Here is a 16,431-nt window from a genome sequence, read left to right on the forward strand (position 1 = left end):
GTATTGAGCTTTTGTAGCTATTCCAGTTATGTTGTTTTCACCAGTCTTCCCCTCCAATATCGGATATTTATGTCCGGGTTATTTTGCTTTTTATTTCATAATTTCAGTGTGGGTATCTTTCTTACTCGCTGAGTTTGTCTAAAGCCGACTTGAAATGTCTTGCAATTCGTAAGCCATACCTAATTTTCCATCTCGGTTATCTTAGCGATATCATATTTTTCTTCTTATAAGTTGTAACAGATAGCTTATTTTTCATCTCATATTTTTTCTAATCGATAGTTTATTTCGGCAAATTTATAAATAATAGCTTAACTCGGATTTGTTAAATGATAGCTTAATTCTATAAGTGATAACTCATTTTTCTAAATGTATAAGCAATGACTTAACCATGTAAGCAATGGTTTATCTCGGCAAATTTATAAGCGATGACTTATTCGGATTTTTAGGATTATTGTGAGTCGGAGTTTTAAGCTTATGTCGGAATTTAAGCGATAACTTAATTTTGGTATGTTGTAAACGATAGCTTAATATCAAAATGTTGTAAGTGATAGCTTAATTTTTATAAGCAATGACTTATCTGAGAACTTTATAAGAGAGAGTTTAATTTTATAAGCAATTGCTTATCTCTAGCTTAATTTTATAAGAGATAGCTTAATCTCGGTTAAGCGATTGGTTAAATTTATAAGCGGTAGCTATATCTTTAGAAGCGGTAGCTTAATCTTAGAAGTGTTAGCTTAATCTTATAAGCGATAGCTTACTTCGGTTAACTGATAGCTTAATCTTATAAGCAATTGCTTAATCTCGGTTAAGCGATTTATAAGCGATAGCTTACCTTGGCCAAACGATAGCTTAATTTGATAAGCGATTGCTTAGGTCGAAGTTCCACGCGATTGCTTAAAGTTTTAAGCGATGTCTGGGGTTAGAATTTTAAGCAATAGCTTAACTCGGAGATTTAAGCGATAGCTCAGCTCGGATTTAAGGGATAGCTTAGGTCGGAGATTTAAGCGATAGCTTAGGTCAGAGATTTAAGCGATAGCTTAACTCGGAGATGTAAGCGATAGCTTAACTCGGAGATGTAAGCGATAGCTTAACTCGGAGATGTAAGCGATAGCTTAGTTCCCAGATTTAAACGATAACTTATCTCGGAGATTTAAGTGATAGCTTAATTCGATTTTTTAGCAATAGCTTAGTTTGGAGATTTAAGCGGTAGCTTGATTCGGAGATTTAAGCGATACCTCAAGTCGGAAATTTAAGCGATTGCTCAAGTCGGAGATTTAAGCGATTGCTTACGCGAATTCTTAAGCGATAGCTTGCTTCTATAGGTTGTCACTTGTCTCGGCAAATTTATAAGCGATAGTTTACTTGGATTTTTTAAGCGACAATTTTATTCTATAAGCGATAGCTTTATTCTATGAGAGAAGGCTTAATTTTATGAGCGATAGCTTATACTCGGTAATTATATGAAATAACTTAAGCAATATCTTATAGTCGGTAATTATAAGCAATAGCTTATACTCGGTCGTTATAAGCAATCGTTTAATTTTTCAAGCAATGGCTTATATTCAGTAATTGTAAGTAATAGGCTTAATTTTATAAGCGATAGATTATACTCGGTAGTTATAAGCAATAGCTTATAATCAGTTGCTATAAGCAATAGCTTAAGTTTATAAGCAATAGCTTATAGTCAGTAATTATAAGTGATAGCTTATGCTCGGTAGTAATAAGCAATAGCTTAGTTTTATAAGCGATGGCTTAAACTCGCTAATCATGAGCAATAGCTTAATTTTAAAAGTAATAGCTTATACTTGGTAATTATAGGCAGTGTAAAAGGAAATCGAGGTATTATCCAATTATCCTCTTGTTACTGTACTGTATATTATCTGATTACATTGCTAGCTTGATTTCATTGGGGGCCTTCTATTATTGCAGAGAAAGAGCAGCATTTGGGGAGGATAATACTGCTTCACCTCGGTAAGCCACATTTTTTAGTGTTGTTAAAGGCTTGGTGTATTTAAAATGTTATTTTGCCTACAAAGATTAAAAGTCTATTTCAGCGGGTCTTACTCTTATTTTGCATGTGGTTTATTCTTGGCATGCAGCAACACTTCAAAGAGGCGTGAATCCAAAAGACGTACTGTAGGATCGCAAATTTCTAATGAAGAAGCCTGGGGATAACTAATTCTAATGAAGAAGCCCTGGGGAAAAACTTTCCAGCTTTAAAAGTCTGCTTGCTTGAATACTGTATGCATGCTTGATTGCAACTGACCGCATATAGTCCTTAGAAAAGAGACGCGGCAGGTAACCTAACAATATCTTAAACTTTTTACCTTTATCTTTCGGAAACAATCAGATTTTAAAATCTACTGAGATGTCATTTAAAGTGACTCACATTTTCAAAGAACTACATTTTTTTAGTCAGAAAGAACTGCACTTGACTAAGAAGGAAACTTATAGTCCACCATCTTCACAATCTTCACAACTATTTAGTCTAGGTACTCCTTCTTCGATGGGGAACATCAGAACAAGGCGGATGTTGCGATTTTTTTAAAAGAATCAACATCATCATCCTATCTAAAACAATAAAATACTAAAATCGACTAATATTATTTGGATTGGGAATCTCTCAAGTTCAAATGAACTTGAGGAAGTCATGTTCACAATCTACACCGTTCATTGTAAAATGAACGGTGTAGATTAATTTAATTAAAATTTTACTTTTTTGATCTACACCGTTCATTTTGTATTGAACGGTGTAGATCGTGAACATGACCCCCTCAAGTTCATTTTGAACTTGGGGGAATCGTAATCCATATTATTTTTATATAGCAATTGGTAATGTTTTATTATGCTATTCTTATAATTTTAACATACTCTATATCTTTTGTAAAACATATTATATTTCTAGCTATAACATATTGAAATAAGTTTTTTCTCAAGAAAAATAGGTAAGCTAAGAAGTACCGGGTAGAAAATACAAATAAAAATAAAAACGGATACTTTTGTGTAATTAGTCCTAATATATGCGGAGAAGAAATTATCCCACATCGATCATCATCAGGAACCTATAAATTCAAATTCCTTCAGCCGCCAAAACCCTAACAAGGCTTTATGTCTCCTTCAATTACAAACAGCACGGGCGACCTCTATAGTGACGAAGATGTCGACGATTATGAAATCGACGACGATCTCGACAAAGACATTGAAGCCCTTGGGCAAGCCTGCATGCGCCCCTATCTTAACACCACCGCCACCACCGCAGCCACCACCACCGCTACTACCAACTTTAATTTGCCTTCTCCCTCTTCTGCGGACGGAGATTTCTCTGGTGATGACGGCGGCCAACAGGAGGATGATTTTGAATTATTGAGAAACATTCAAAAACGTTTCGATTCAAGTTCTCTATTAGATATCTCACCTACTATTGAGGATGATAGTGATTTTGATACTCTTTGTGCTGTCCAGAGGCGTTTTGCTGCTTATGATAACAATGGTGAACTTATAATGTTCATTTTTTTTTCAAGACATTGGGAAATTAAAGTTATAATTTGAGTTTGTAGTTTTTTTATTAGAAATCAAGTTATTTTACGTTAATTTTGAAATTTGAATGAAATCATGACATTAAGGAGGCAATTTTTAAAATTAGGGAGGTCAAATTGTAAAATATAAAAAGTTTTGGTTCTAATTTTGACATTTTTGAAAAGTTGGAGGGGCCATGGTCGCATGGCTCCCCTCCCTTCATCATTGAGCCTATTATTTTTGAAATGAGTTTGAATACATCATTTATGTGCCAGAATTGAATTGAATTGATTAGTTGTTGCCAAATATTGCCAACTATTTCATGATTTCTTCTATTTTGAAATTGCTTGCCTTTTTATTCAAAAGAATTTAATTCCTAGGGACTTTCTAAGCAGAGTATTGTGAAAAAAGAATTTAACTGAATAGAATGTGAATTTTTTAGTCTTTAGAAGGTTTACGTCTTGCATTAATTGGATAAATTTTCTTTTTAGATACTCTAAGGAAAGGAATGCAGAATTCGGCGGAGAATGTAGCCAGTGATTTAGACACTTGCGATGCTCATACTTTTCTGGCGTTGGAGGTAAACGATATTTCGAGGTTCCCAAAGCCTACACAATTGTTACATGATGCCATTAAGAGGAATCGATCATGTCAGAAGTTTTTGGAGAGTAAGTTAGGTCATATTCAAGCAAGAATCGAAGAAAATAAAAAATTGAAGAAACGTGTTGATATCATTAAAGGCATGCAGTTTTTCTGCAGGAAAACTACTGGACGAGATCTTGCATTAGGGAAGGATCCCCGTATACAATTGATCTCAGTGAAAAGAATATTGAGCTGTGAAACATCAAAATCAAAGGTTAATTCTTAGTCATTGCTGACAGATTAGTATTTTATTATTTGCTTTAACTTTTGAGTAACGACTGCAACTTATATGTTACTAACTTACTACAACATATGTCAATGAATTGAATATTGCAGTATGACAAGACATTTATTTAGTTTAGGCTCTTGTGGCATGTTTGGCTCCACTTGGAGTCGGAATGAGAATGAAGTGGAATTTTTATAGCCCAAGATTCAGTTTTAAGCTTCCTTATATAAATCTAAAATAGCATGGTTCCACTATTTCAATTCAAGTCATTTGAATATGAAATGTGTAGATTTTTGTTGTTGATTCCTGTGTCTATGAATTTGAACTTTCAATATTCATAAACATGTAATTCTTGCATTTGTTGCTAATATCGGTAGTTGGTTACATGTTACATTGGCAGCTTAGCTTTCAGTGTTGTCCAAATTGGATAATTTATTATATGAGTTTATTTTTTATACAATATTTTATCTTTACTGATTTACTAATTTACTAAAGATATATTTGGCTCATTTAGGATAATGATAAAAAGGTCTCAGCCATGCATGATGGTCTACTAGAAAATTCTCATGTTGCTTATTATAGAAAAGCATTGGCGAATTCTCCTCATATGATGAAACATAAAAAGTGGAAGGAGGCTGAAAAGGAAAATCTTAGAAAGGGAATAAGGCAACAATTTCAAGAATTGGCACTTCAGTTTTCAACGGAGCAATTTAGGTATCTAAACCGTGTTGTTATTTTTTTTAAGAAGAATAAAAGTAGGGGTGTAAACGAGTTGGACTCGAGATCGACTCGAAAAAAGCTCGATATTGGCTCGAAAAATTCGAGCTCGAGCTTCATCTCGAGCTGAGTTCGAGTATCATATACAAAGGCTCGTGAGGCTAAACGGGCCTGAACGAGCTTGTTATAAGAAAATAAAAATAAAAATTATTATTATATTAAACTTTTATACCTCTAAATTTAGTTATTTATATTATAAATTGATTAAATTGCATACTATATAATAGAAAAAATTAGAATACATCAAATTTGATTATTTTCTTAATATTAATTTTTATTTTTATTTAAATCAAGTCGAGCTCGAGCTCGGGCTAGGGTAGCTCGAATATTGTTCGAGCTCAAACTCGAGCTTAAAAGTTTAAGCCCGACCGAGCTCGAGCTCGAGCTTGTAAAACACACTCGAGCTCGAGCTTGGCCTAACTTGGGCTCTGCTTGGCCCGTTTACACCCCTATATAAGAGAGAAAATATGTCTTGTATGAGGAATTGTTTCCATTTCAATAAGAGATTCCTGCTTTGCAGTTCTTATGATCTCAGACAGTGACCAACATTTTTTTTCATTTTTGGACATATCTTATAATATTCAAATTGGGCAATGCAAGGTTATTTTCAATCTGTTGGAGAAGATTTGATGTAGTAATTGTATTAATGATTTTTGATGACTCAAGAATAATTTCCTGACACCTTTTATTTTGAAGTGGTCCAGAAGGATACTCTAGTGTTTTAAATTGCTTAGATGTTGTTATTGCATCAATCAAAGATTTGGAAATTACCCCAAAAATGTGTAGAGAATTTCTTCCAAAGATCAATTGCAATCAGTTGGCTTCCTTATATGTCACTGGTCGTACTGGTGCAGAATGTGAATCTCAGTAAGTACTTCTCTTTAAATTGTACATTTCTTTTGTACTTCAAAAATATGAGGCTTATTTATGGATATGCTGTTGCAAGCCTTCTCTGAAGCTATTAGGTATAAAGCTATTAGTGTTTTCGTTCCCCCTATTTAATGAGTTGGTTAATTTTTGCTCTTATGTTCGAACAACTTTGTGAGAATGACAGTTAAATAACACTTGCCTAGTTAGCCAGCATGAATTAATAAGACTGAGGTGAAAATTTGCACTTCGGAAAACATGTTCTTTCTTCTGAATATTGTGAATTTTGGCATGACAATCTTGACAGGAGCACTTGTGGAAATTTTGAAATTTTGAGCAATTAACCATGTTTTTATTTTAAATCACCTTGTGTTTACCCAGTTTTATGAGATTTTTAAGCCTTATCGAGCATACTTTTTATGTCTCATTTTATTGTGGTGTGAGTCGATACATGTTAATTTTCTAGAACTTGCCTTGCGTCCACAGTAAAATTGCATTGTAGGTTGAATAATTTGAAAGTGATAAATGGCAATTAGGATAACCTATTCTTTAGACCACTTTAAATAGCCTACCATTGTCCCTTAGTTTAACCAATTTGAGCCTTAGCCATATTTTTGTTGTTTTACACACATTTTACACACTTTACCTTTTCTTATCTCTCTCTTTTCTACCTTATTTTGACTTGACAGATTGATGGATATGCGGGAAACTAGTGTGAGGATGTATAACATCCTCAGCTCATGATATTAGATTGATTATCTCTTGTTTGATATGATTAGTGTTGCCTTTTGAAGTTCAGGAAAGGAGCGAAAAATAAAAGAGATCTTGAAAAAGAAAGCAAAGAAAAAGAAATAAAAAGAGAAAAGCTAAGTTTAAAAGATACAAATCTGAAAATAAGAACTCAAGGCATGACAAGTAAAGAAAAAAGAGATTGATAAAAAGAAAGAGCTAAAGTTTTTATTTACATGGTTTCTAGTTTGTGTTTGTTGATTCTTTTTGTTTGACTTAACTTAGTAGTGGAATTGTGAACTATAGGCAAGCTTATGGCAAGATTACATGTATTGATGTGAGAGCTTAATTGTTTATACTTGTTACACTTGTGTGCGAGAGACTACCTTGTGAGGAGTTAATTGGTGATTTCATTATGCAGACTTGTATTTTTGCTCATTTGCTCAAATTTCGTTTGTGTTTTTGAATTGATTGGATTGCCATTTTTGATCAATGTAATTTAGAAATCATGTTTTAATAAGTGTATCTGTGTAGTCTCGGTGTTATTAATTCATGATTTGGCACTGGGAATTGGTATTTGATGTTATTCTTGCAGTGTTGTTTGGCTTAAAGGTTTAGTGTTGATCGGTTCATTATTTAGGGGGTTGTGAAAGTGCTTTAATTTTGGGATTTTTGACAAAGTTTGATGATTGGTAATGTGACATTGTTCTTTAATTGCTTGAGGATAAGCAAAAGGTAAGTGTGAGGATGTTTGATAGGAGTAGAAATACTCCTATTTTCTAGGTACTTTCAGGTCTTTTTATTGCGTATTTGACGTCGAAATCATGTTAGTTGTGGTTCTTATTGTTATGTCCAAGCATTTCAGGTATATGCACGTAAACGGATGGTTTTGGAGCTTATTAGAGCGATTTTGGACTTATGAGAGAGCCGGGAAGCGTTTGGAGCAAGAAACGAGATCATTTTGGCACAAAGTTAGTGGTGCACGTCGTGCTTATTGAGAGCACGTTGAGAGCACTTCAACTCCAGTGTCCAGAACTTTTGAGATGGGAAAGCACGTCGATGAGCACGACGTGCTTGAAAAAAATTGGTACCGCACGACGTGCGGTTTGGCTGTGCACGTCGTGCGGCTGAGTTTTATAAAGGGCACGACGTGCCCTTCACCCCTGCACGTCGTGCGCCGTCCGTTTAAGTGATGCTGATATGTCGTTTTTAGCCTCTGTCAGTGGATTTCGACAAATAAAAGACTTGGGTATTATGGAAATTTGACATAGCTCGAAGATTACAAGAAGACTTAGTAGAAATACCTTTCTTAAACATTATATTAGGGTTCGCGACTTTATTTTTGAGATTAGACTATAGATTATTACAATTTTAGTATTCGTTCTTCATTATCGCTGGATTTTCATTGTTCATTATTAGTTTACTTCAAACAAGGTACGATTGATATTAATTTCATATTCAGTATTCACTACTAGAAAACTGTCGATTAGCGACGGATTTTAGCGACGGATTTCAAATCCGTCGCTAAAATCAGATTTAGCGACGGATTTAGCGACGGATTTTAAATCCGTCGCTAAATCCCTAAAAAAAATTGGCGGGATTCATCCCGCCAACTTTAGAGACGGAAATTCCGTCGCTAAAATGGCGGGACAAACCCCGCCAATTTTTTTTTCACTTTTAGCGACGAATTTTAAAACCCGTCGCTAAATGCTTACTTTTAGCGACGGATTTCAGAATCCGTCGCTAAATGCTTACTTTTAGCGACGGTTTTCAGAATCTGTCGCTAAAAGTATTAATTCTATTAAAAAACAATTATTTATTTAAAAAATATTTATTTATTTAAAAATATTTATTTCTTAAAAAATATTTATTTATTAATAAAATATTTATTTATTAATAAAATAATTATTTATTAAACAATATTTATTTATTAAACGATATTTATTTATTAATAAAATAATTATTTATTAAAGAATTAATTATGTATAAAAAATAATTATTTATTAAAAAAATAAATATTTATGAAAAAAATATTTTATAATGTGGTTGTTAATTGCGGGAGTAAATATTCGTTCATTTTAGTTATATTTAAATATAATATGCATAGATATGTATTAAGAATTTGAGCTGGATAAGATGGAGTTACGCGCGGAGGAACTAGAAGGTTAAAGAGGTTTGGCTGAGAGCAATTGAAGGATGGGTGACCTACTGGGAAGTTTGCGAAAAATGCCGGAGGATGATGATAGGTGACCTATCGCGGGTGGGTGGGTGACCGTGGGCTATAGATTAAATAATATTTCATTTTTAGCTTTAATTAAAAAAATTAATTTTTTTATTTTTTTTTTAAAAAAAAATTAGTGACGGATTAAAATCCGTCGCTAAATCCGTCGCTAAATTTTTTAAAATCCGTCGCTAATTTTTTCTTTCCGTAGCTAAATGATTTAGCGACCAGGAATTTAGCGACGGATTTAATCCGTCGCTAATCCGTCGCTAATGGCATTTAGCGACGGATTTATACCATTTAGCGACGGAAAAATCCGTCGCTAAATGACATATTTCTAGTAGTGATTTATTTAATCGCAGAATGAATTCGTTAATTATTGTTTTTAGTTATTTCATTATTATGTCTAGCTAAACCCTTCGTTAGGGATTATTAATCGCAATTATGTCTGTCTAATTGAATTGGATTTATGGGTTTTTGTTCTTGATGGGTTTTAATTATTGTGCTTAATGCTTAGCCTAAATTGATCACTTAGTTTATGCCATTTGTTTTAGTTTTAGCTCGAGAGAGTAAAATTGGAATAGAACAATATAATTAAGAACGCAGGAGTTAATTGTGCGAGAGTGAATTAACGAGTGCGGGTTCTTTGAATTTGCTTAACAACTATTAAATTGATTTATACATAGGTTAATCATTGTGCGAGAGTGAATAATTAACCTAGTATTAGTGAGTTTAATACTTTTGCCTGTAATTGCTCGAGAGAGAATTTTAGGTGCCTAAGATTAGTTCGAACCTCATCAGAATAATACAATCCATAACCCGAATCAAGTAAACAGCATAACGAACATTAATAATCCCTGCTTTTCCCATTATTGTTAAAACGCCGTTTGAATTACAGCTTTAGTTTACGTTAAATTACAATTGTTAATTTCTGTCTTTTAATTACACAACAAACAAAAACTATCTTTTCGGCTATTCGAATCGAGTTCCTTAACTGGTTATCTTTAGAGCTTTCTCTGTGGGTACGATATCCGGACTTCATAGTCTGTATTACAAGTTGGCTACGTACGCTTGCGTAATTTTACCAACATCTTTTCATGTACATTGGCTGTTAAGGGAATGGAACAAAGTTTCCCTCCAAGTTTTGTCTGGCATGTAAACTTATCTATAAGTGGTAGGGAATGAGGGAGAACTTGTAATTTGTTTTTCCCCTATCTCAAAATCAACATACGCTGTTTTAATTTTGTTGCATCTTGTTTGAAGCCTAACTTATATAATTTTATTTTACTAAATGCAATGGCCTTTTGCAACCTGCAGTTTAATTTCTTGGACTAGCAACCAAAAGTGAAAATGAAAATTGCTCTTCGAGTTTTACTTTCTGTATGTTTGTTCTTTTGTTGTGTTCTTATAAGAATAACAACATCTTTTACTTCCAAATTATGTTGATTCTTTATACTTTTTTAAGCCATTTCTGGTTATTGTAACTTGGTGTGGGTGGCATTTTTTTTTGAGAAAAGAGTGGGCGACATTCTTTAGTTTAGTAATTGGTATTACAATCTAATTAATGAAGTAAATTAATTATTTTCTTGTGAGTCGTATATATAGTTACTCAACTTACTCGCATTAATATTTTGTTTCATGTCTATTGATCCCTCAATATCTCATTTTGTTTCAAGCCTATTGATTCCTCAATTTTAAAGATGCTCTAGATACATATAGCTACACAAGTTTCTTTTAACCTGCTGTTCTATACATGTTGACCTTCACCATATAGATGCTGGTAAAAGGCATCAACTTTGTTTATTATATAATATAATAGCAGTAAACTATATCATTTTGAGCAAATTTGAGGCGTTTCTAACTTCTTATTATATGGATTATTCTTCTAATTCTTTTATCAAAGTTTTGTTTGAAAAGCTTATCCATTATTAACTTGAGTCATTAGCTGTATGTATGATGCACGACAACCTTGACGAAGGTGCGTTTCCCCGTTTAAACGTTTTCGAAACTCTCAAAAACTTTTCAGGGTCGTTTCTGTAAATAATAAAAGTTAGATACCCGTTTCCTTAAAAAAAATCTTGAAAAGTTATATATAATCGTTTTAACGAGTTATTTATAAATTAATATATATAATTATTCACCAACAAACTTTATTATTCACATTAATCACAATAAACAAACAAAAACTCTTCTTCTTTTCAAACACAAAAATCTAATTACACTTATATAAATGACTTATTTTATATAATGTGATAGTAATTTATTTATATAAAAATATATTATTTATAAGTAAATTTAATATATATACAATTTTTAAATTTTAAATTTTTATAAATATATCCCTATATTTTTGTTATTTACACATTTTCCCACGTTTCCATTTCCTGTATTTTTTCATGGTGTCCGTTTCCATTTCCGTGCAACATACTTAACCATAGTTTGATTGAAATAAAACTGCATGATTTCACCCGACATCCAGATGGGAATGATAACTATCTTGTGTTGTACTTGGAATAGTAGTGTTGACTGCATCTGGTGATGTTTGTCATCAAATGGAAAATGAAGTTTTTAATTTAATTGTGTTTGGATAAAAAGTATAATTAAAAGGTTAAAGGAAAGGAATTTTTTAACTTATTTGGATGAGAGGAAGGAGAAAATAAATTATGACAAAAAACAAACAAAAGAAAAATGATGTTATTACACTAACGTTTTTGCAATCTTCATTTTAGAATTGAAGTAAAATTGAAATTTTGCAAACAACTACCAAATTTATTATATCAACTCCAATATTTTAATTTTTATTAATGAGGAAACAGAGACCGTTGACACTATTTTATCAACTACATTATTGTGTCACATAATAAAATAATCAATGGATCTCTTTGTTTATATAAAATCGTACATGTAGTTACAGCTATTCAAAGTTTAAATATCAAACAAATAAAGACTATTCGAATAGTAAACATACGAACAAATTTTGAGAAGAAAAAAGAAGTTGATGCAGACTTGCCATTTGAATGTGTAACAAAATAAAAACTAATATAGGGTTTAATATTTTACAAGAATATATTGGAATTATAAAAAAAAATATTGGGATTATAAAAAAAATAAGGGTTAATTACTATTACTTCACGAGTTTTGGTTTGACATACTGATTCGCCCCTCAGTTATGAAAAATCACTATTTCCCCCTCAGTTTTATGTTTCAGACTTCAGTTAACTGAAACCTCTTTATAAAAGGGAGGTTTTAGTAAAAAAAAAACTAAAATGTGAGGGGGAAATAGTATTATTGTTTAACTCATGGATGAAACAATTATTTGGAGTTGGACATAAACTCATATGGATAATAGTAATTAACCTATAAAATAATAGGGACAGAAAAATTCCTTATGTTCAATAATTACTCTCTCTGTTCCAAATTAATAGATAGTTTAGGATAAACACAAGTATTAAGAAAAAAAGGGGGGGTTTAGTAAAAAAATAGCCTAAAATGTGAGGGAGAAATAGTATTATTTTAGAACTCGTGGAGGAAACAAGATTTAGGACATAAACTCATGGGGGATAATAGTAATTAACAAGGACAGAATTCCTTGTGTTTAGTAATTACTCCCTCCGTTCCAAATTGATAGACAGTTTCGAATAAATACAAATATTAAGAAATTTAGTAGATTTATATAAAATGAGTAGCTTTATAAACACATATCGCATTTGCCCTTATTTTTAGGGTTTTTTTCAAAAATGCCTCATTTTTTGAATTTTTTGCAAAAATCTTCTTTTTGGTAGTTTATTAGTGATTATTTGGTAACTCATTGGTAGATTAGAGGTAAAAAAGGGTATTTTTGCTATCATTTTTATTGTAACAAGAAATTGAACTTTTCTACACCTCAAATTGGGGTAGAATATTTTTCAATTCATATAAGGGGAATGATTCCCCTTCCATTCCTATTCCTTCCCCATGTTTTTCATCCAAATATATATATATATATATATATATATATATATATATATACACACACACACACACATGTATAACACGTTCCCTTTCATTCCCTTTCCATTCACTCCAATCCATGCAGAGCATTGAATCCAGTCCAGTCTTGTTAAATCGGTAGTATTGGTCTGATTGGGCCTGGGATGTTGATGTTCGGGGGTAAAGCCTTGTGCTACATCCCGACCTTCCTACAAAATGCAATACATATATTTTTTCCTTTTTGATTCAAATGGAGGGCTTGATAGGAAAACTAGGCTTTAATAAAAGGTCTAGCTTATAAAATCTCAACTCGAGACCCTAAGTTTTACCTTGTTATGACCTGTTGCTAGTATAACTATATATGAATAATTATGGAGTTGAAAAGTTGCAACTTGCATAGACGACTAACTTTTCATTCAAGTTGTGATTACAAAGAAAAACTTTAGAGAAGGTGGAATCTTGTGCATGTGCTCCTCCAGGTCTGTTTCCGGGAAAGTACCTATATACATCATAATTATGCAGCTTAGCTTCTGAATTGTCTCAGGCGTCATTTTGGTTAATTACTATTTCTGAAACTCATTCATTGTACATTGAATAAAACAGCATCACAACTCACAAGCATGCACATTCACATTTTCAAAGTACTTGAAATAATTGAACTTCTTAAGTTGGTCTTACTTTTTCAAGGACTTATTCACCCAGAAGTGAAAGATCGATGTTTAGCTCTGCTTGTCTTTAATACCCCTTATCTAAAGTTCATCAGTTCATGTCTCTTTTGAACTGTGTTAAGCCTTTATTAAACACGTCTTTCTCATACTAATACTTTCCTTGCATTATAGCAAATATTTTGAATTGATTCATATCCAAAGGTTTCTTTGACTGTATTTTTTTAATCGATATAACGGTGTTCACTTGCTTTGGGCTTCTTTTCTTTTAGTAAAAGCCTCATGCCGACATTGTTTCATAATGGTAGCTGTGATGCTTTTAGGCCCATCAAATTGGAGGAAGATAGCTCAATCTGTGCCTGGCCAAATTGATGTGAATTCTAGAGAAAGGTATGAAATAATAATGCTAAAGTTGATGTAGATTTCTCTTACATGACCAAACTTTTGATTTCTAATTCTGTTTCAGATGGAGGAACTGTATAGACCTGTCTTTAAATTTCAATAAGTGGACTGAAGAAGAGGATTTAAGGTTAAAGATAGCATTTCAAGAATATGAAAATTGCTAGGCGAAGATTGCTAAATGTCTCGCACCACGAACAAATAGGCAATGTCTGAGGTACATAGCTTGCAATTTAGTGGATTTTTAAAAATTACCTAATCATGTTATGTTTTATACTTTCAGTTATATACTATTTATTTTCCATGTCAGTTTTGTGTGTGATTTATTTATATATATACTTTGCATTTTTCCAGAAGATGGAAGGAATTATTTCCAGATAAAGTGCCATTGCTACAAGCAGCTAGAAGAATAAAGAAAGCTGCAATTATAAGCAATTTTGTGGACCGCGAGGTGTACCGGCCTGCACTTGGTCCTCATGATTTTGTTCCATTGCCGGTGACGGGATCACTATATGAACCTGAAAACATGAAACAATCACGCAAATGTAAAAGGAAATCCGGGTATTATCCAATTATCCTCTTGTTACTGTACTGTATATTATCTGATTACATTGCTAGCTTGATTTCATTGGAGGCCTTCTATTATTGCAGAGAAAGAGCAGCATCTGGGGAGGATAATACTGCTTCTCCTCGGTAAGCCATATTTTTTAGTGTTGTTAAAGGCTTGGTGTATTTAAAATGTTATTTTGCCTACAAAGATTGAAAGTCTATTCCAGTGGGTCTTTCTCTTATTCTGCATGTGGTTTATTTTTGGAATGCAGCAACACTTCAAAGAGGCGTGGATCCAAAAGACGTAATGTAGGAGCGCAAATTTCTAATGAAGAAGCCCCAGGGATAACTAATGGCACTGAAGCTGGCTACAAATATGGGAAGACTAAGAAAGGAACAAAAACTCGTTTAAGAAAGAATTCGCTTGTTCAACAAGCTCAAGATGATTTGACATTGAATTTTGTTTCAGTACCTGTGACAGTAACAGATGACAATGATACCGGTAAGAACGGAGAGTCATGTAAATCACAGCCAAGAAGAGCTGAGAGTATCCTAGAAGAAATTGATGGTAACAACCAGAGTTGTAGTATGTTCCACCCTGAAAGCTCGGAACTAAGGATGATAGATTATGACGGCATTGGGACTATTGATAGCAACAATTTAGCATCGAGTCAGAAAATATGTTCCAAGTCAGGTGACGAAGAGCAATTTCTGATAATAGGGTTTGCTGATATATTTATGTCATCTCTTGATTGCCCCAATTCAAATTTATTGGAAATAACCAACGGTCACCAGGATGAGACAGTCGGTCAGCCTGATATTCAAGCCAGGTCACTACATTAAAGCTGTCATCTGAAAGTCAGCCTGATACTTCCATCCAGGTCAGTACATTAAAGCTGTCCTCTGAAAGTTCGGAATTAAGAGTAGTTAATATTTAAGTATGTTGATAAGTCTCTTTTAGATGGACTCTCTACAGAGAATACTAGGAAGGCTCTAAACTGCACAAGTAGAATAAATATTGATTCATTAAGGGATTCGGAAAACGTCGCTTTAGATTCGAATGATGATGATAATGTTACGCTTGCTTGCTTCCGTAAAAGTAGATTAAAGAGTAGAAGAGTTTTATATTCGAACGACGAGGATAACATTACCCTCACTAATTTAGTGTGTAAAAACAGAAAAAAGAGTCGGTTTGTAGCTAAGTGAATAATGGATGAAGTTGTTCAATGGAGTAGAACAATGTCCCCACACAATATGTGAAAGTTTGCTAGATTGTAAATTTGGAATATGGTACCGATGATGACAAATGTGATTATTGAAAATTTCATGCCGTTTATATATCTATGTTCATCTCCGAGAAATGATTCATGTTCCCGAGGAGCATATTACAGTTAATTCCTGAAAATAAATGTTTTCCTTAATTTCATCGGAAGCTCTCCATGCCATCAGAATGTCAAAATCAAATAATTTTTGAAATTATATTTTGTATGATAAAAATTAAATAAGTCATTTATACGAGGCTTATTCACCAAAAAAATGCGAAATCTTTACGGCTTAGGTCAATTTTAGCCAAATCTTGAAAAACCACCATATTTAGGCAAACCTTGTATATTGTGTTTCTTTTTCAGCCATTTTTGAATCGAACCAAATTTTGTGCCTATATGTCATCCATGTCACTGCCAACTCAGCAAAACTAGCTGACATGGCACATTTCATATCACTAACCCAAATTTAACCAAACCAAAGACTAAATCAAATAAAACCAAATCCAACTAAATCACTTTAATTCAAAAATTATTTAAAACTCATAAATATTTTAAAACATTTATATAAATTTATTTTTAAAATAAATATTATTTAATTAAAATAAA

General features: G+C 32.8%; 2 protein-coding genes across 4 annotated transcripts; both read left to right on the top strand.

The window, feature by feature from the left end:
* Window positions 1–3,023: 3,023 nt before the first annotated feature.
* On the top strand, window positions 3,024–5,687 carry LOC126662321 (uncharacterized). Of its 2 annotated transcripts, XR_008789774.1 has the most exons (4): window positions 3,024–3,490; window positions 4,008–4,184; window positions 4,276–4,372; window positions 4,899–4,987. XR_008789774.1 is itself a non-coding variant. In XM_050356263.2 (3 exons), exons 1-3 carry the CDS (start codon window positions 3,109–3,111, stop codon window positions 5,229–5,231), a joined length of 1,080 nt encoding a protein of 359 aa, XP_050212220.2. In that variant the 5' UTR covers window positions 3,024–3,108; the 3' UTR covers window positions 5,232–5,687. The 2 variants fall into 2 exon arrangements, 1 of the variants encoding a protein (XP_050212220.2); XM_050356263.2 differs by having other exon boundaries at window positions 4,008–4,372; window positions 4,899–5,687.
* Window positions 5,688–13,040: 7,353 nt separating this feature from the next.
* Window positions 13,041–15,643, top strand: LOC126662323 (uncharacterized). 2 transcript variants are annotated; one of them, XM_050356266.2, is made up of 6 exons: window positions 13,041–13,426; window positions 13,936–14,002; window positions 14,079–14,228; window positions 14,366–14,572; window positions 14,663–14,704; window positions 14,833–15,643. In XM_050356266.2, the coding sequence occupies exons 4-6, from the start codon at window positions 14,538–14,540 to the stop codon at window positions 15,401–15,403; spliced, it is 648 nt and encodes a 215-aa protein (XP_050212223.1). In that variant the 5' UTR covers window positions 13,041–13,426; window positions 13,936–14,002; window positions 14,079–14,228; window positions 14,366–14,537; the 3' UTR covers window positions 15,404–15,643. The 2 variants fall into 2 exon arrangements, with proteins under 2 accessions (XP_050212223.1, XP_055960191.1); XM_056104216.1 differs by having other exon boundaries at window positions 13,041–14,002; window positions 14,369–14,572.
* The last annotated feature ends 788 nt before the right edge of the window (window positions 15,644–16,431 follow it).

The sequence above is a fragment of the Mercurialis annua genome, linkage group LG8, assembly GCF_937616625.2.
Source record: "Mercurialis annua linkage group LG8, ddMerAnnu1.2, whole genome shotgun sequence".
NCBI lineage: Eukaryota > Viridiplantae > Streptophyta > Magnoliopsida > Malpighiales > Euphorbiaceae > Mercurialis > Mercurialis annua.

Excerpts from the sequence above, each read along its gene's own strand:
- LOC126662321 (XM_050356263.2), top strand. The coding sequence starts at position 3,109 with ATGTCTCCTTCAATTACAAACAGCACGGGCGACCTCTATAGTGACGAA. Across the intron at positions 3,491-4,007 it reads TGCTGCTTATGATAACAATG|ATACTCTAAGGAAAGGAATG; the intron begins GTGAACTTATAA and ends TTTTCTTTTTAG. Across the intron at positions 4,373-4,898 it reads GTGAAACATCAAAATCAAAG|GATAATGATAAAAAGGTCTC; the intron begins GTTAATTCTTAG and ends TGGCTCATTTAG.
- LOC126662323 (XM_056104216.1), top strand. The coding sequence starts at position 14,538 with ATGAAACAATCACGCAAATGTAAAAGGAAATCCGG. Across the intron at positions 14,573-14,662 it reads AAATGTAAAAGGAAATCCGG|AGAAAGAGCAGCATCTGGGG; the intron begins GTATTATCCAAT and ends CTATTATTGCAG. Across the intron at positions 14,705-14,832 it reads GATAATACTGCTTCTCCTCG|CAACACTTCAAAGAGGCGTG; the intron begins GTAAGCCATATT and ends TTTGGAATGCAG.